Source organism: Mastigoproctus giganteus, chromosome 2 (assembly GCF_048544385.1).
Source record: "Mastigoproctus giganteus isolate SK-2022 chromosome 2, ASM4854438v1, whole genome shotgun sequence".
Classification (NCBI taxonomy): Eukaryota; Metazoa; Arthropoda; class Arachnida; order Uropygi; family Thelyphonidae; genus Mastigoproctus; species Mastigoproctus giganteus.
In genome coordinates this window covers 253,481,101-253,501,058 of record NC_143576.1, presented here as the reverse complement: position 1 = coordinate 253,501,058, position 19,958 = coordinate 253,481,101, and the positions used below count along the sequence as shown (strand labels likewise).

The 19,958-nt window shown below is 38.6% G+C and overlaps 1 protein-coding gene across 6 annotated transcripts in view; it reads right to left on the bottom strand.

Moving 5' to 3' along the window:
• The window catches only part of HUWE1 (HECT, UBA and WWE domain containing E3 ubiquitin protein ligase 1), a 1,105,343-nt gene that overhangs the window by 1,013,858 nt on the left and 71,527 nt on the right, over nucleotides 1-19,958 (bottom strand). For all 6 annotated transcript variants that reach the window (XM_090389849.1, XM_090389845.1, XM_090389850.1 and 3 more), the window contains exon 3: nucleotides 15,304-15,402. In XM_090389849.1, the coding sequence (XP_090245975.1) occupies nucleotides 15,304-15,402 (99 nt within the window). The remainder of the gene's footprint in view (nucleotides 1-15,303; nucleotides 15,403-19,958) is intronic.

The window sequence follows — 19,958 nt, the reverse complement described above, 5'->3', positions numbered from 1 at the left end:
TTCTTTCTGAACAGAGAGGGGGCAGAAATTGTTCAGTCAGTTGTACTACATTTTCTATATTTCTGAATGATTATGCTCAATTTCAATTTTTACCCCCCCCAACAACAGCATGGTACACCCCCTCCCAAAATAACAAATATCCTACAGTCTGCAAGATAATGAATCTTGTGTACTGAGTTTCTCTTTTCTTCTCTTCTAGAGGAAATAATTTTTTTAAAGAAATGGCAAATTAAGGAAGTATATATGAAATCAGATTTCAGTTCATAACAAACAAGGCCTCATTTTCATGATTGTCTCTCTTTTTAGAAAATTTCCATAAGCAATTCAGTTGGGTCAACTGGCACAAGGTTGTGTGTTTTATCGTCAAAGTCTGGAGATTTTTTGTTCGTCTGATTTCAGAATTCTTTGAACTTTCTGAAGAACCTTTCTGCACTGCAATGAAGTTAAAAGGTAACATTTCATTTTTTACATATCTATACAGAGTTCACCAAGCTTTAATAGAATTCATACTTGCTCTTTCCCTTTTGGCAGCAACCCTTTGACCTTGACCGGAAGTTGTTTAGCTCAGACTACTTCAAGGGCAATGAGAAGCAACCACAACGACTAGAGCCATTTACATTCTGTTTGGCAGACCACTGTTTACATGCCATAACCGTAGGTGTATAGTCGATTGTCACAAACAACATCATAAAAATTTAGCATATAGAGAGACCACGCTTTGTTTGTTTTGCATCAATTGTGCACGACTGCTTTGCAGAAAGAATCTTTTAAAGAAAAACCATTTAACCATGCAGCCCTTTTAACAACAAAATATACCTGCATCATAAAGGTCCCAAAATTGTCAGGGCTGCCGTAAGAGTGCACACTACTCTTCTGGGGGGCCATGTGAAAGGGCCCTTTGCAGTAAGTGTAGTGGAATTTTGCAAATTTTGAAAATGTCAGGACTAAATCTCACTATTTCTGTCGTGCCTGCTCAATGAAAGGATCCGGGGAAAAAAAAAAATCTGTGCTCCTCTCACCTAAAAATGGTGATATTCAATTTTGTACATCAAACCCCTTACAACAGGATGTTTTTCTCTCAAAGCAACAGAAACCCTCGAAAAAAATACTAGACCCAACAGAATGCCACTCTGTAACGGGTGAGAATTTAAATTCCATGTGGACACTCTGGCACCTCAGGTTTCCATTTCTGCAGTTTGCACAGCACTCGGACCGACCAATGGCATCTCCAATTGAATCGGCAAAAAAAAAGAAATTTCTTGCCAGATCTGGAAGAAAATAATATGGTGGAAAGAGGACTGAAAAACTGAATTATCGCCAATGACCAAGCCCACTAGTCAAATAAACTTTTCATTGAGTTCCTTCACGAGTTCAGGTCTGAAATGCTCCAGGGCGTTCAAGAAGGAAAAAAAAATCTATCATCTCTCTCCTTCTAATTCTAGCTTCTAAGCTAGACTCCCACAACAGCCTTGTTACTCTGTGAATTTGCAGTGTCTGAACTTGCAGTGCAGCCTGTCTGAGAGAATTGCCACTGACCCAAACACATAACTGTGTAACATAAATTTACACCTAAAACAGCCAGTTTCTACTCACGTAGAACACGACTTGCAGTGGTAATAGTCTACCATTAATTTCATGTGTCAAAAACTGCAGTCACTGAAGCCAAACCTGTACCCACTCAAGAAATTACTGACACCTCCCCTGAGCCCAGCTTGATGAAGAGCCTTCCAATTTAATAGGACCATGTGTACAAATTGAATATTAGACCAACTATGTATGACCACACACAGAATTTGACCAGAGCTCAGTTGCAAGCATGTAAGACCACAATGAGAATTTGACCAAGCCAGATAGATGCCAGCATTAACATAACGACCACCACATCTTTGGGAAAAATTCCTGCCACTGCCTATTCCAAAGAAAGGAGATAGCCCACCTAGGCTGAAATTACAGCCAGTCGTGCGCAATTTCAGCCCACCAAAGGCAGGTCCACAACCATATAACTAGAATCTCTTCGACCAGCCGACATTGTTTAAGGACTCCTTTGTTGTAGGAACGGTGGCCGCATCCAGAATAAGGCCAATGGCCCACCCCAGGAGAAGCATGTTTGCTTCCCGGTTGGACGCAAAGACAACAACAAACACTTCCATGCTGCAGTATACCAGCTGCCAGCCAAGAGCAAGAACTATGCATCTGTCAAAACTGTTTGTGACCCATGGGCATTATCTTTAAGTGACCCTGCTTTGTGGCCCCTAGGAGCAATAATCTACCCTGACTTTAAAATGAAGCCAGATTCCCACAATAAATTACACCAACTTTCAGCCCCCCTTAATTCTAACTGACTCCTGGCAATGCCTCAGCAAAGGTCTGTCAGTCACTCTACAGTCGATCAAGCTACAAGTTACCAATCTCATTTGTCAAAGTATGCATCCTCATTTGACAGGTGGAAAAGTGCGAAAACCCTGTATCTTTTCCTATTGAAACTCTTATCACCAGAGGTCATATTCGTCCGCAGAAAATAATGCACGATCTGCCATCAGAAATAAGGTTCTCCCCCCTCAGATTCTTTTGTTCTCATATATCAAAATGTCTGTAGTGTACATAACAAGACTGACACCATGAAGGTGATCCTCCTTGCAAGCAAAATCGACATTCTTTTCATTACCGAAATGTGGTTAGAGCCTGATCAGGAGTGTATTGCTGTTGCTCCACCTGCAGGTTTAAGTTGAGTTTACCTCTGGAGGGTTTCAACAGGAAGGTGAAGTCGCAACCTTTTTTAATAAGTCAAAGTCTAATTTAATTAATAAATCCAGTGAGTCCAATTTTGAAACACTGATCTTAACCCTCACTCACAATAAAGCCATTTTTGAAATCTGCATAGTCTATGTTCCTCCAACATGCACTTGGGATATTATTACCAAAGTTGCCAATTGGATCTTAAATCACTTCCAGCCATCCACAGCTTGTGTTGTGATGAGTGATTTCAATACCAACCCAACATGAATCTCTGAGGGACACCTCATTGAAGATATGAAATCTGCTCAAATCCTCCTGGTCAATGACATGGCCACCAGAGGAACTAACACAATGTTTCATGTTCTCAGTTCATGACCCTCTTGTTTCGAAAATTTTACTGCCTCCATACAAAGCCTATATAAGTCATGTGAATCTGTTTATAAGCCAAGTAAAACGCCCACAATCATCAGCCCAAAGTCTCTAATTGCTGAAAAATGCCTTATGGATGCTACACTCGTTCCTTGGCAAGTCCTTGAAGGGACATAGCAGGAATGAGTTTTTCAATGCAGCTTTTTAACTGAGACAACAACACAAAATTTGGAAACGAATGAATGATGCTGGTGATCAAATTTCGTACTCAAAAGCACGGGCCCACTTCAATAGACAAAAATCATTAGGCTAATTTCTTTAATGCTCTGCTTCATATGGGAAAAATTCCCTTATCCACATAGGTGCCTTAGCAAACAAATCCTTTTTGCTCCTGACCAATGAATGAACCACATTTTTTTATGAGATTTCAACCATCAAGTGTGCTCCCCCCAAAACCCGAGATGGCAGATCACGTTTTATCTGGATATCCTTCAGTTATAATTTCACTACACCTCAACTGATAAAACTTATCAATTCATTGGCTGCCACTGCTGTTGCAGGAACTGATAATATTTTCCAATTCATCATTAAGTGAGTGAGCCCTTTTATTATTCAATCATCATCATCATTAGCCATTTTCAATCCACTGCAGGATGAAGGCCTCTCCAGCAACTTTCCAGTTCCTTCTGTTTTGAGCACTGGCCATCCATTTACTACCCAAAAACTCATGAATTTCATCTATCCATCTCTGCCTTTGTCTTCCGGGTTTTCTTCTAGCTCCTCTTGGGTACCATTCTGTTATTTTCTTAGTCCATCTGTCATCATGTCTTCGAGCTATGTCTCCTGCCCAAGACCATTTTAGTTCTTTAGTTTTGATAAGAATGTCCTTTACTTGAGTTTGCTGCCTAATCCGTGTGTTTCTCTTCTTATCTAACAGTCTGATTCCCAATATAATTCGTTCCATTCTTCGCTGTGTAGTTCTCAGCTTCTCTTCCATTCTTTTGGTGAGTGCCCAAGTTTCACTTCCATAAGTCATGGTGGGGAGTATACATTGGTTCATTATTTTACGTTTCAGACAAACTGAGATATTGCTCTTCAGTATGTGACTATATTTCCTGAATGCTATCCATCCAAAGTTTATTCTTCTCTTGACTTCCAGCCATTTATCATTATTACCGCTAATAACTTGTCCCAGATAAGTATATAACTCCACCTTTTCAGTTACTGCTCCTTCAATCATTATTTCCCTTTCTGTGGCATACTTGTTCATTACTTTTGTTTTAGCCATATTCATCTTTAGTCCAAAATCCTTACTAACTATGCATAACTGATTTAAGATTTTCCTCTAATTCTTTGGGATTGTGGCTTATGACCACAATGTCATCTGCAAATCGTAAATGGTTTAGGTACTCTCCGTTCACATTGACTCCTTTCTGCGACCAGTCTAATCTGAAAGCTTCCTCAAGGGCAGCAATAAACAGCTTCGGAGATATTGTGTCTCCTTGTCGAACTCCTTTCTCGATTTTAAATTTCCTGTCTTTGTCTATAGTCTAATAAAGGAGGTAGCACTCTCATATATTTTCTTCAAAATCATAATATAAGGAGTATCTATGCCTTGTCTTTCCAGTGCCCAAAACATTGCCTTATGCTGTATGGAGTCAAATGCCTTTTCTTAATACACAAATGCCAGGAATAATGGTGTTTTATATTCATTTTCTTTCTCCATTAGCTGTGATATTACGTGAAGGTGATCCATAGTTGAGAATCCTGTCCTAAAGCCAGCTTGCTCTTTCGATTGATTCTCATCAAGTATTCTTTCTAATCTATTAGTAATGACCCTTGTGAACTACTTGTAGATGTGGGATAACAAGCTAATTGGTCTATAATTTCCAATTTATCTCCTTTCTTATGCAGCAAAACTATGATTGCATTATTCCACTGCTTAGGCGTCACACCTTTTCTAATGCACTTTGTGAAGAGCCTTGCCAGTTTTTGTGTTGTCTCTTCCTCCAAATTTTAACTCTACAGTAACTTCATCTTCCCCCAGGGCTTTCTGATTCTTCATTTTCTTCAATGCATGTTCTACCTCATCAGGAGGAATATCGGGTATGTCGTATGTGTTGCTACTTTGAAATCCATCTTCCCCACTGCTGGCACCATTCCCTCGCTCCTTGTATAATTCTCTATAGTAGTCTTCTGCTATTTGGATTATGCCTTCTCTGCTGTTTATAAGTACACCATCGCTATTCTTCAGTTTCTGTATCATTTGTCTTTCTGTATTACTGCTCATGGCTGCTGATTTAAATCCTTTGTTTCCCCTTAATGCTTGTTCTACTTTTCTTGTGTTAAATCTTCTTATGTCCTCTCTGAGTCTCTTTCTAATGGCTTTGCATAACTCAGTATACTCAATTTTCTCCCTGTCAGTGTTTTTCTTGCTCTTCGTTTGTCGTCTTCAGTTCATCATGACAAGTGTTTCTTGACTAATTTTTACTTCTTTGGATTTCTTTTTCCCTATAGGTTTCTTGGGCTTTATCACTTTCAGAAAGTTGTAATATTCCTTGTCAATATCTTGGTCCGAGCCGTGTGCAGAAGCTCAAACTTGTTCATAAGTTCCAGTACATACTGCTTTTTCTCCTCCTCTGTTATCTCAAAGACCTTTGTATTATTTACTCGAGTCAGTTTTTTCCTTTCCTACATCTATATCAAGTGTACATATTACCATTCTGTGATCACTTCCAACATTTACCTTATTCAAGACGGTAACATCATTCACAATATATCTTCTGTTAGTGAGGATGAAGTCGATTTCATCAGTTGTTAATCCATTTGGACTCTTCCATGTTCACTTTCTGTTCACCCTTTTCTTGAAAAAAAAGGGTTCATTACTGACAGTCCTTGAGATTCTGCAAATTCCACAAGTCTTTCACCTCTTATTTCTTTCACCAATTCCAAAATTTCCTATAGTTCCTATTTCTGCACTGTTTTGCCCTTTTCCAACCTTAGCATTGAAGTCCCCCATAATAATAGTGTAGTGGGTTTTCTGCTCATCTAGAAGACACAATTTTGGTGTACATTTCTTCAACCTCTTCATCATCATGGCTCGATGTTGGTGCATAAATCATTATAACCTTTAGCTTGTACCTCTTAGAAATCTTGAGTATTAGTCTTGACACCCTTGGTGATGTACTTTTGAATTCCAAAATGTTATTTTTAAAATCTTTATGGACCAGAAAGCCAACTCCACCTTCACTCCTTTTACTGTTTCCATTGGTGTACAGCAGATTTCCACCTGATAAACTTAAGTGATTCATTTCTTCTTCTTCTTTCAGCCAAACCGATGATATTCCAATTCACATTTTCTAATTCCTTTTCCAGCTCTAATATCTTGTGTTCACCGATGAGCGATCTCACGTTATAACTTTTAATAACGTAATTATATAATTACGTTATATAATTATTCAACCACTGCTGTCTATCTACAATGACATCATGAAGACTCGTTACTTTCCAACTGAGTGGAACAGTTATAGCGTCAGGCCAGATAATGTTCCCCAATTCATCATTAAATGCCTGAGCCCTTTTATTATTCAACCACCACTTTTAAACCAGTCATTCATAAACTGGATGTAGGAAATAATTTCAACATTATTAATTTTGACTTTAACAAAGTATTGATTCAATCTCTCATGAGTTGCTGCTTTGCTAAAATGGGATCACACAGAGAAAATCATTAGACAAATCACAAAATGATTAAACCACAGGAGGCAGACAATTGTGGTCAATGGTTACTCTTCAGATTGCACTAACAGATGGGGTTTTTCTCAAAGGTTAGTACTGGAGCAAATATTGCTTTTGATTTTCTTAAATTACATCAAGGAATGTGGAGCATGTCAAAATCCAATTATCAGCAATGATTAATCAGGCATTAAGAATCTGCAGATAAAAGAATCACTAAGTGAGAGCAATTGTGTATTCATGTGAAATTTACTTAAAGATGTAACTACCATCAAAGGTAAAGGGTAGTAGTGATTCTGCTTTTGTAAAGGCGATACAGTAGTCCTGATAGTTTTTAAATTCTATACAGTGGGACTAACTGATTAGTCCCACTGTATAGAATTTACAGTGGGACTAATTGATTATTTTAGCATCCACAAATTCAAAATTGGAAGCATTCAAGGAATTAATCATAGAAGCTAGCAGGCTTTCCACATCAACTACGAAATACTGCTCAAAGTTTAGGCCTAGATGGATGTCAAGATGAACTAATGAGCCTCATGACAGAAGAAAAATGCATGGGATACATATAAATTACCAGGTGACAGAAGTCTGGTAGATATAAACTAGTCTGTAATCCAGTCACAAACAAGGTTAGGCAAGCAAAGGAAGACTATGAGAAATTTTTGGCAACAGCAAAGGCTTCTTTATTTAAATAAACATTGATATTGATGGTTCAACTGTTGATGATACTCCTCAGATTTCTGACAAATCGAATGAGTATTTTGCATCTACATTCACACACGAGGGATACTTTAAGGAAGGATGCCAGAATTTTATCAAACGAGTCTTATTATCTTCTAATAAGGAGCTAAATGATTTTAAAACTTAGAGGAAAGTAGAAGAGAAATTATCAAACTTAAACATAAGACAGGCACCTCGGGTGGATAGGATCGACCCAATTATATTAAGAGATGCAGGGAAGGAAGTAAGCAAACCCTTAGATATAATTGAGAGCATCCTGGGATTCAAAGGAGGACCCTGTGGACTGCAGATGTCCAAATGTATTCTCAGTTCACAAAGGGTACTTTGACACCAGTTTGTAAACCTATTAGTGTAATTGTAAAACTATTAGTGTAACTTCTGTTCCAGGGAAAATGTTGTCACTGGTAAAAGAAGTAATGCAGTATCAGCTAGACAAAGCTGCAGTTATATTTCAAACACAGCATGGGTTTGTTAATGGGATATCTTGTTTGACAAATCTCATTGAATAGTATGATGAGGTCATAAAGGACCTAGATGCAAAAAATAATTCTGATATCATATACTTGGATTTCAGCAAAGCTTCTGACTGTTGCACATAAGACTGCTGCATAAATTGGAGCAGTGTAGCATTAAGGGAAAGTTGCTGCTATGGATAAAGGGATGGCTGAGTTGGAGAAGATGGTGGTAATCGATGGACACTGCTCTTCATGGACTAATGTTATTAGTGAAAACCCCAAGGGTTCTATGTTAGGCCCACTGCTGTTTTCAATATTTATCAATATTGATGAGGGCTTAATGTCCAAGCTTGCAGGTGACACAAAGGTTGGCAGGTTGGTTAATAACAGTAAAGACTGTATGCTATTGCAACAGGATCTAGAAAAGTTTAACATTGACAAATAGAAAGTGCTGCATATGGGTAGCAGTAACCCTAGAGTAATGTACCAATTGTATGTGGTACTAGAGTACTGGAAAATGAAAAAGACCTGCAGTAGTTGTGCAGTGAAGAACTCAGAGCAGTGCAAACAGACACCCAGGACAGCTCATGTCATTTTATCACTGATATACAAAGGGATATCTTGTTTGACATATGGCCTAGATGGATGGATTGTTAGTAGGATAACGAGGTGATTATTCCATTGTATAACACAATGGTCAAACCACATCTTGAGTACTGCATAGAGGTCTGGAGGCCTCAATTTAGGAAGTAGAGTTGATTCAGAGAAGGGAAAGAGTGGTAGGGGGAACGAAAGGGTGCTCTTACCAAGAAAAGCTTCAGTTCTGCAAATTGTGGCACCTGTTCAAAAATTAATTCAAATAAATTCAAATTGAGGACAGAAGGTTGAAGAATAGGCGTTCAGAAGTTTGCCTTCAGCCAGTGGGGTGGTTCACTGCTGGAACAAAATTCATCTGTTGTTGTGGAAGTTGATAGCTTAAATAAATTCAAGGATGAACTACACAAACTAATAGAGGAAGTGGATAGGTGAAATGGGAAGTTTTTTTTTTTTTTTTGGCTGATGCTGTAAAAGCTTGCATTTTTAGCCACTGCTATGCTAAAAAAATTATAAATTTGCAAATATCAGTGATCAAGAGGGGATGATGATATCAAGAACAGCACCAAGCAGTACTTCTTCAGGATAGATCTGAAGGACGGTCCTTGTTGTCACAGACATCCTCTCAGATATGCCAGACAAGCTGTACTTCCTACCTGGGAGTCTAAAACACTGATGGAACTGATATTTGGTTGATATTCAAGTCAAGTGGTCCCAATTTTGAAAAAGTCTAGACGGTCTGTGACAGCCAAATCCTCTGCTTGCACCTTCACGATGGTGGGACTGTTAGTAATCCTGGGTATAACATTCATGCACAAGCACACTATGAGTAACCATCCAGGTGTGAACCAATGTAAGCAGGGGTCGAGGTGTGGCACCCACACCACATGGAAGAATGGCACCCGTCTGTGTTACCAGGTTGGTTGTTTTGTTGTTTATTGGTGCATTGACAACGGAGATTGTGTTACCAGGTAATACTAGGTGGTAGATGACTCTCATCAACCAGTGCAATACCACCACCACCACCTTGCTTATTGGAGGCTTGATGTGGTGGAACCCATGATTAGTCTCCAGAGTTAAATTCCAGTCAACCCTTCCCATCTCTTCCATCATGCAGTATGACTGTTGAGGTTATGATGAACATCATGGCGAGATCCAATCTTCGTTACATTTTGAGGGTACAGCTCTAAAGCGGTGTTTGCAGGCTGGCTGCTAATTAGTACACCAGACTGAACCTATTGGTAACTCTTCAGGAGGCTTCCGCATCATTGGTTGGTTGGTTTGGATTTTATTGGCGCATTAGCAACTAAGGCTATAATGTGCCAAGACCAGCTTCCGGATCAGCTAGTATATAATCTTGCTACTACTTCTCTGCCAGATGATGACAGGAGGGAGTACAAGTAGTGTGTATGCAGGGTCATTGTCAAGGCCACATGAGGTCAAGGATCTGGGTATATTCTTACCATTTGTACGCTACAATGGATAAAAGGATGGTTGAGTGGGAGAAGACAGAGGGTGGTGATTAATGGGTGCTACTCTTCGTGGATTTTTTTTTTATTTGGTAGTTGTTGGCGCATCGGCTTCTGTGGCCATATTGCACCTCCCAAGGTTTTTGCAGTACTTTGATCCAAGCCCGAGGCGGGAATCGAACCCGCGACCTTTGGGTTGCCGGGCAGGTACTTTACCCACTCGGCTAGCCCGGTCGGCTACTCTTCGTGGACTAATGTTATTAGTGTAGTCCCACAGGGTTCGGTGTTGGGTCCTCTGTCGTTTTGTATATTTATCAATGATATTGATGAAGGTTTATCAGGCTTAGTGTCGAAGTTTGCAGATGATACAGAGGATGGCAGGGTTGTTAATGACAGTAATGGCAGTGTGCTACTGCAACAGGATCTAGATAATTTGGACAGATGGGCTAAGAAATGGCAACTGAAGTTTAACCTTGACAAATGCAAAGTACTGCATATGGGTAGAAGTAACCCCAGAGAAACGTACCAAATGTGTGGTACTACACTTAAGGTGGTAGAAAATGAAAAAGACCTAGGAGTAATTGTGCAGTCAGATATGAGGTTTTCTGAGCAATGCAGACAGGCTGCCAGGGCAGGTCATGGGGTTTTGTCATAGGAATTTTGCTAGCATGGAAAAGGAGGTGATTGTCCCTCTGTATAAGGCAATGGTCAGGCCACACCTTGAGTACTGCGTACAGGTCTGGAGGCCTCATTTTAGGAATGATGTAGATTTGCTTGAGCGTGTACAGAGAAGGGCAACAAGCTTGGTGAGGGGAATGAAGGGATGCTCTTACCAAGAGTGGCTTAAGTTCTGCAAATTGCAGTGGCTGGAGACTAGGCATGCGCGGTGATCTGATTGAGGTGTATAAGGCCTTGAATGGGTTGAGCACGATGAATTCTGATGGGATTCTTCCACTTGTTCAGATTACGAATCTAAGGGGACAAATTCCAATTAAGAAAAGTCAGATGTAGAATAGATATGCGGAAATTTGCCTTTAGCCAGTGGGTGGTTAATTGTTGGAACAAACTTCCATCTGTCATTGTGAAAGTTGATAGGTTAAATAAATTTAAGGAGGAACTGGACAGGCATTTGGAGGGAATGGTATGTTTTTTTTTTTTAGCTGATGCTGCATAAGCTCATTCACTTGCTTTCTTGCATCACATGCCACTACTACTATATCCAAAAATTTCATTACTTCATACAGCATGCCCCCCCCCACTTTTATTACTATTGAATACAATATGAATTGTCAAACTAATAGAGTAAGCTTATCTGCAAAAAGATCTAAACCTCCCAAACACTTCCTAGTTCATTTCACAAATAAATGTCGTCTCAATTCTAATCTCAACAATGTCCATTTCCACTTACAGTCTGCCAAACCCCATGTACTTTTTCTGACAGAATCTCAGTTATTGGTTGATTCAACTACTGCTCATCTCAGTTACCCAAATTATTAGGTGTATGATTCCTTTTGCCTCAAAAGTGGTACTTGTGTATATGGCCGTTCCAATATTCCCTGTCAGAGACTTGGCAATTTGGAATCTCCTCTCTTTGATCTTCTCTGGCTTAAAATCTCTCTACCTCATTGTGTCAAATTCATCTGTTGTCTACTGTTCTCCCAACTCCACTAATCACTTAGAGCTCTTTGACTTCCTCTCATTGCAACTTGATTCTCTCCAGTCCAACTTTCCTAACCGAGAGGTAATTTTCCTTGGTGATTTTAATGTTCACAACTCCAGCTGGCTTCCGTTTTCTAATCACACTGCCCCAGCTGTTCGAGATGCTGAGGCTTTGCAATTACTAATGACCTTGCACATATAGTTCATTTACCTAGAAGAATACCAGAAATTCCTAACCATACAGCCAACACACACGATCTTTTTCCACAAACAACCCTTCTAAGAACACGGTCAAAGTGAGTAGTCCTTTAGGCACCTCAGCTCAACTTGGTGATTTTCTCTTCTCCAAAGGAGCGTTTATCTCATGGCTATTCCTAACCTCATGTTGTTTGGCATTACAAGAATGCAAAATGGGATGACCTGCAAGATTTCTTTTCTTCTTTTCCTTGGTCAGATTACAGTTTCAAAACTACTGATGTCAACGTTTGCTCAGACTGCACCAGTTAAATTATTCTTGTAGGAATGGAATCCCTTATTCCACATTCCACTTTAAAATGTCATCCTTTATCTAAACCTTGGTTTTTCAATAAATGTGCTAAGGCTGTTCAAGAGAAGGACGCTGCACATTGTAATTGGCTTGTTTCCAATTTTCAGTTTCATTTTCTGACTATACCAAAGCTCGCAACAATTGTAAAGCAATTATAAGTCCAAACTAGGTTTTGAAGAGGCTAAGAGTAGAAAACTTGCTTCTTGACCTAATCGTAGTCAAGCATTCTGGTCTCTTGCCAAAATTATTGCCCATCTCTGCTCCCACCTCTGTCAAAACCAGATAGTTCTGTTTTCACTTCAGCCAAGGATAAAGCTGACCTGCTAGCATCCCGTTTTTCTTCCAACTCATGTATTAATTCTCTTGGTAAAACACCTCCAACCATTCCCAACACGCTCCATTCAATGCTTCCTGTGGTCTTCCATCAAAAGGATGTCAGAAAGATTTTGACGAACCTTGATGCTAAGAAAGCTCCAGGTCCTGATGGAATTTCTCCACTTATTCTCAAAGCCTGTGCTCCTGAACTTACTCCTGTTCTTTGCCACTTTTTTTCAATTTCATATTCCAAAGGTGTTTTTCCTTCTGCTTGGAAATTTTCTAATATCCAGCCACTTCCTGAAAACAGTGACAAATCCCTCCCATCCAATTATTGTCCCATTGCAATTACTTCTACTCTTTCTAAAAAAGGAGAAATCAATTAACCACCAACTCTTAAACTACCTAGAAACCTTCCGTCTGATCAACGATTGCCAGTATGGATTCTGTCAGTTGATCCACCAGTGATATTCTGGCTTATGTTATCCATTTATGGACAAATTCAATGGAAAAGTTCAGTGAAACACAAGCAGTCGCTCTTGACATCTCAAAGGCTTTAGATTGTGTTTGGTATAAAGGTCTTCTAAACAAGCTTATCTTATTGTTTGCCAACTGTTTTTTTGTAATTGGTTATCCAGTTTTCTTGCTGATCGCTCACCGAGGGTGATGGTAGATGGCTCTCTATCTTCTAACTTATCCACTAATGTTGGTGTTCCCCAATTTTCAGTTCTTTCCCCTTGTATATTTTCCTCTTGTATATTAGTGACCTTCCATTGACTGGAAATCTTATTCATTGTTTTGCCGATGATAGTGGATTGCATTCCACTTTCCATTTTGAAAAACCTTGCCCTGCTCAATCAGCTTCAACTTCTCGAATATCCACTACCAATTCTTTAAATACTGATATCCAGGTAATTCTCCAGTGGGGCAAAGAAAACTTAGTCTTTGCCCCACTGGATTGATTTCAATCCTTTTAAAAAAAACTCAGTCTTGTGTTATATCTCGCAAAAAGATTCTTCTGCTCCTATGCTTATCCTTGGTGACACTCCGATTTCTAGGCAAAAAGATCTCTTTTGGGGATTATTACGACTTCTAATCTCTCTTGGCACAAGCACATTACAAATATTGCTTTCTCTACATCTAGAAAACCTGGTTTTCTCTTTTGCTCTCAACATTACTTTTCTTCCAAACAGCTGTTCACTCTGTACAAATTGCAAATTCACACTATCATGGAATATTGTTCCCACTTCAGGGGTGATGCCCCAAAACCAATCTCAGGATTCTAGATTCCATTCAGAATAGGGCAGTTAGGTTAATTAATGACCCCTCTCTAACAGAGTCTCTCCACTCGCTATCTCACAGACGTACTGTATCTGCTGCATACTTATTCTACAGATACTTCCATTTGCACTGTTCTTCTGAATTGGCTTCTGTGATTCCTGCTCTCTCTTTCAAACCACTCCAAACATATGCTGCCACCAGTCAACATCCATTTACTGTCCAACTTCAAACTCACAGAACCAACTTTTCATCTTCCTCGTTAATTCGTTCAACTGCAGTTTTCTGGAACAACCTTCCTTCATACGTATTTCCTGAAAATTACAGTCTACAGAAGTTCAAGTCCAATGTCAACAAATATCTTCTTTCGCCTTCTCAACCTTCAACCCAAGCACGGTACCAAGCACTATAGGTTTTAATAGCTCCCGTGTTTGGGGGTTTCATTAAAAAAAAAAAAAAAAAAAAAAAAAAAAAAAGCAGATAAGTTTAAATGCAGAAAGACATACTTGGAATATAGAAAATCCAAAATAACTTATACAGATAATTGGGCTGAATTAATAAAAGCATACAGAGAATGAAGTTTGGGAGTTACAGTAAGAGTGCTCATGAAGTTATTCAAGTATTATAGATAGGTAGCAAGGTAGATTCCATAGTATGTTATCAATTATTTATTAAACATTTTGTGGAGAGCTAGGGAGGTTACAATCAGATTGCACAGAAATTTAAGTTTGTTTGTTTATTTGGTTTTTAGGAGCATTAGCAGCTAAGGCTATGTTGCTCCGGGAATATGCGGTGGTTATTCCCTGACCTTTCCACATCCATATCTGGTGGTGACGGGCTCAAACCACGGTTTAATCAAGAAGCATGTGCTACGCACTGCTGCTCCTTCCCACCTGGCTATGGAGGTGCCAGAAATTTAAGACTGTACTCAAAATAATATGGCCAAGTATAGAAACTGTACCTAAAAAGAAAAAGATAACCTTAAAAGGGTTCAGAGGTAGACAAATATGTCTGGAGATTGAAAAAGGGGAGTCCATTTAAAGAAACACTTAAAATATGTGGGCCACAGAACTAGGTACCTCATGGTGGACCTAACTCAGATCTAACACTGAGGATTAATTACAGAAGTAGTCCCATAAAATCAAATTAGAGGGGAAGAGGTTTAGATTGGATTGTAGGAAGTGTTATTTTAGCCAGCAAGTTGTTAATTACTAGAATGTTGTCTCTATGGGTGGTTGCAGCAGACAACTTTGGGAAAATCAAAGGTCAGTTGGATAGATATCTATGTGAGGTGGGAGTTTATTTTACTTATTCTTTCCCATAAGATATCAAAAGTTATCATATAAAGCATATAAAAAAGTTATATAAATCATGTTAATCATATAAAAATAACCATTCTTACCTTGCCACAGTTCCATGTTTTGATCTTGGAAAGCACAGAAAGAAGCTCATCCTGATCACAGGACTTTAGCTTATCAATCAATGCCTTACAGTCCACAGGCTGTAAAAATAAATGGAAACAATTTATTTAAATTATAATTTATTTCTATTCTTACCAATTCATTAAAAAAAAAAAAAATACTGTAATAGAATTTGATATCAAATTTTTATGCAGAGAACGTCTATAATGAAATGGACTTAATTCTATTACAGCCAAACAATGAAATCTGAAACAGTGTCAACAAATGTCATTAATCCCATCTAGATTAACCCTTTCATGTGTTTGCATGTGTGCGCACACGTTTTCTTCACAAGAAGGATCAAAAGGTATGTTTTGAAGGGTCTTTCAACATAGCATCAAAAGATATTTGTACAGGTAGTTCCCGACTATTCGTTCCTAGCCGCGCTCGTCAAGCAGGAATTTATTTCCCATAGACAATGTTAAAAACAGGGGTTACATTCTCAACAATGAAATTAGTTTGTTTAAAAAATGATTGATTTATCCAAAGAAATGTAAACATAGCTTGTAAAATCAAGCAAATTATAATTTAAAGAAATTATTTATGACTTATAAATGTTAAAGAATGTTTATTCTTCATCATCATCGACTAAATGCAATCACTGTTCATTCATCGTTGGGTCGGCACTCTTTGTTGGTTTGTTACACAAGGAGTAGTCTCCTTCAGAAATGCTTCAAGAGGTGTTTGTTTCCAAGATAATCTCTTCTCTCTTCTTTATAAATTTCATGATAGCATGCATAAGCATTTTTTAACAGCACTCACAAATTGCAACTAACTAACACAATATGTTGTTGTTGTTGTTATTTGGTTTTTAGGAGCATTAGCAACTAAGGCCATATTGCTCCGGGATATGCGGTGGTCATTCGCTGACCTTTCCACATCCTCCGTATTTGGTGGTGACGGGCTCGAACCCCGGTCTAATCAAGAAGCATGTGCTACGCACTGCTGCTCCTTCCCACCTGGCTACGGAGGCGCCTAACACAATATGTACAAGTGAGATTGCAACTAACACAATTCATGTGGAGTAACAAGTTTACAAAGTTAAAAAAAAAATAATAAAAAATTAAAAAAGAGAATATTCTGAAAATGTTTTTTATATAATTTATAGGGTGAAATGTGTTTCCCCTTCTCTGCAAGAAGGGGAAACACATTTCACCCTATAAATTATATAAAAACCCACACAATTCCAGCTATTGGTATTTTTGCAAATGCAACAACATACAGTTTACTACCCATTTTTCATTGCTTGCACTAACAGAAACGTGAAAGTGCAAATTGTTTTTAATATTTTAGAAAAATATCACAAAGGCTTCAAATTTGATTCTTATACCAGAACATATGATAACGATGAAAATGTAGTGCGTTTTAATTATCTGAATTGGTAACTAATACAATTTACATTATAAAATCACCTTTTAGAGGCATATAGCTTAGTTATACAGCAAAAATTTCAACTTTCGAGGTCTTGGAAAGAATAAATAAAATCAATGTGTTATTGGGTTCACATTACAATATTTTCATGATATGATGGTGTCTTCGGAATGGATTAATATCGTGAAGCGGGGTGCACTGCATGAATGTTTAACATTCATTTTTTTCCAATTAATGTTCATATTTTCCATTTTGTTGATACTTGAAAGAAAACAAAAAAACCTTGTAAACCCAGGAACTTGTAAAACGAAAACTCGTAAAGCTGGAACTGCCTGTATGTGTAAAGTTTCTCCTCAAACCACACACGAAAAGGCTGCCATCTATTAACTATATTCAAAGTAATTATAGCTTTTTTTATCTTTTTAATACTTTGAAAAATTGGCATAGGAAGGCATACCGTTCAACATGATTCAAGATGTGAGCTTACACAAACTGAAATTGGAATTTTCTGGAATTTGTATCCAAAAACTGAATCAAATGATACATGCATAAACAGAGGATATTAATGCAAAGAAAAAAATACATGACTTTTCTTTTTTTCATTTCTCTCTCTCTGTCTGTCTCTCTCAAAAATTTCAGCTTCCATTCTATGGAAGCTGAAATACATTCATATTACCAGCATTAACTCTGTGCTAAATTCAACAAGAAACGGTGGGTTGCCAAGCAGCACTTGCTACACATTCACAACAGAAACCTGATAAAAATGTATATCAGGATGATGATTTTTGGAAGTGTACTGTATGGAGTAGAGTTGTGGGGCTCAGCTGCAGACACCACAATTAAACCATTAAAAGCCGCTGAATACTGGCTCCTGAAGTGGGCAACCTGGAAGTGTCATCTCCCACCACAGCAGTGCACAACACCGATGGCCAACGCGCTGAATTTAACCAGGTTTTCAGCATTAATGCACGAGAGAAGACTCATCTTCACCTTAAAAATGATTGCCGGGACACCGTGTGCTGGCGGATTCCCCAACCAGGTCTCCGCTTCACTCCCAAGCTTCTTGCTCTTCCTTCGAGACTACATTTGAAAGATCGGTTCCTCCCTTATCAGAAGCTCCATCTGGTTCAATCCCTGGATGCTGACTTATTTAAAATCATAGATGATAAAAAGTATAGACGGATCATCCTAGATCTGCACGTGGTCTCCAGAACTACCAACTGATCTCAGATCGTTCTGGCGGGGCAAGAGACTCTCAGAAAACTGGACTTGAGGAAAAGCTTTTGTTATCACAATTTGTTATTTTTGTTATTTTGTATTAGTTTTCCTTTCAAGTCAATGTTATCTGCTATGAGTACTTTTTTTTTTCTTTTTTTTTATTATATAATTTGCTTATAATTAATCTTTACAATTCCTTTATTATCTCTGCCGTTTGTTAACCCCTGGCATGGTGCCGTGAAGGGTTTTGTATGGTCATGGTACCTGCGTGTACCGGTGAACTGTACAATAAAGATCTTATTTATTTATTTGCCATAACTCAGTTCAAAAATCCACACCTGCAGACATTCAGTATCAGTTCTGAGTACACAGAACATTGCAGTACACATTCAGAGTAGAAACAGGTGTATGTATATTTGCATGTACACCAATGCTAGGAATGTAGTTAATAATTTTGATGAGCTTAAAGTGCTGGTCAAGACATCAAGGGCAGATATTGTTGAGATATCAGAAACATGGTGTCACACAGACATAAGCAGTGCAGAATTGGAATTTGGGGAGTACAATATGTACAGAAAGGATAGACAGGACAGGAAGGGAGGAGTGTATGCTGCTAGTTAAGAAACAAAATCTAAGGAAGTGCACTCAACTGATGTTGGGGGACAATGCAATGTTGAGTCTGTCTGGTGTGACATAAGAACTGGAAAAGGAAAAATGAGGTGTATGTTATAGACCTAATGAATCTGATGAGTATAATGAGCAAGTGTGCAGAGAAATAGAGTGGGCCAGTAAATCAGAGTGTGGGGGATTTTAATTTCCCAGAGAGTGACTGGAATTTGTGGGTTGGTTGGTCACTCACACACTAGCAAGGCTTTTTAGGATTTATTGGATGATCCTTTTCTACAGCAGCATGTTGGGAGGCAACTAGAGGGTGTAATATTCTTGATCTGATTATCAGTAGAGATTCTTCATGCATTAAGAATCTGCAGATAAAGGAACCATTAGGTGACAGTGATCACAGTGTGCTGAAGTGGGATTAACTCAAAGAGGTTAACTACCATCAGGAGTAAAGGGAAGGGTTTTTGATTTTATATAGATGACTAATGTAGTCTCAGACAGTATTTATTTTCTATACGGTGGGGCCAACTGATGATGTTACCAACAGCAAATTCAAAATGGGAAGCATTCAAAGAATTAATCTTGGAAGCTACTAGACTTTTCATACCAACTAAGAAACATTGTTCAAGATTTAGGCCTAAATGGAGGTCAGATGAACTAATTAGACAGTACTGCTTATGGGAAGCATGGGATACATATAAATTAACAGGTGACACAGAAGCCTATGATAGATATAAACCGGTCTGTAACCAAGTCACAAAGGAGGTTAGGCAGGCAAAGGCAGATTACGAGAAATCTTTGGCAAAGGATGTAAAGAAAAACAGTTTACATAAGTAAAGAGTTCTTTACTTATGTAAACTCTAGAAGAAAGGGGATGAATCAGATTGGTGCAGACTGCTCAGGTAGCTAACAAACTAAATGAACATTTTGCATCTACATTCACACATGAAAAGTTATTCAGGGAGCAGAATGACAGAGGTGTATTAAACTCTGGCAGTAAGCTAGATAATCTTGTAATAACTGAGTAAAGTGTAACAGAAATTGTTGAAGATAAACATAAGAAAGGCACCGGGGTGGATGGAATCTATCCAGTTATATTAATGAAGGTAGCAAAGGAAGTAAGCAAACCCCTTAGCCATAATTATGAGAGCTTCCTTGGACTTAGGAGAGGTACCCATGGACTGGAGATGTGATCCCAATCCACAAAGGAGGATCAGAGGGGGACAGGTAATTACAGCCCTGTTAGTTTAACAGGGCTGTAATTACCTTCTATTCTAGGGAAATTAATGGAGGCACTGGTTAAAGAAGCATTGCGGGATCATCTAGACAAGACCTCAGTTATAGCTCGGACACAGCATGGGTTTGTTAAGGGGAAGTCTTGTTTCACCAA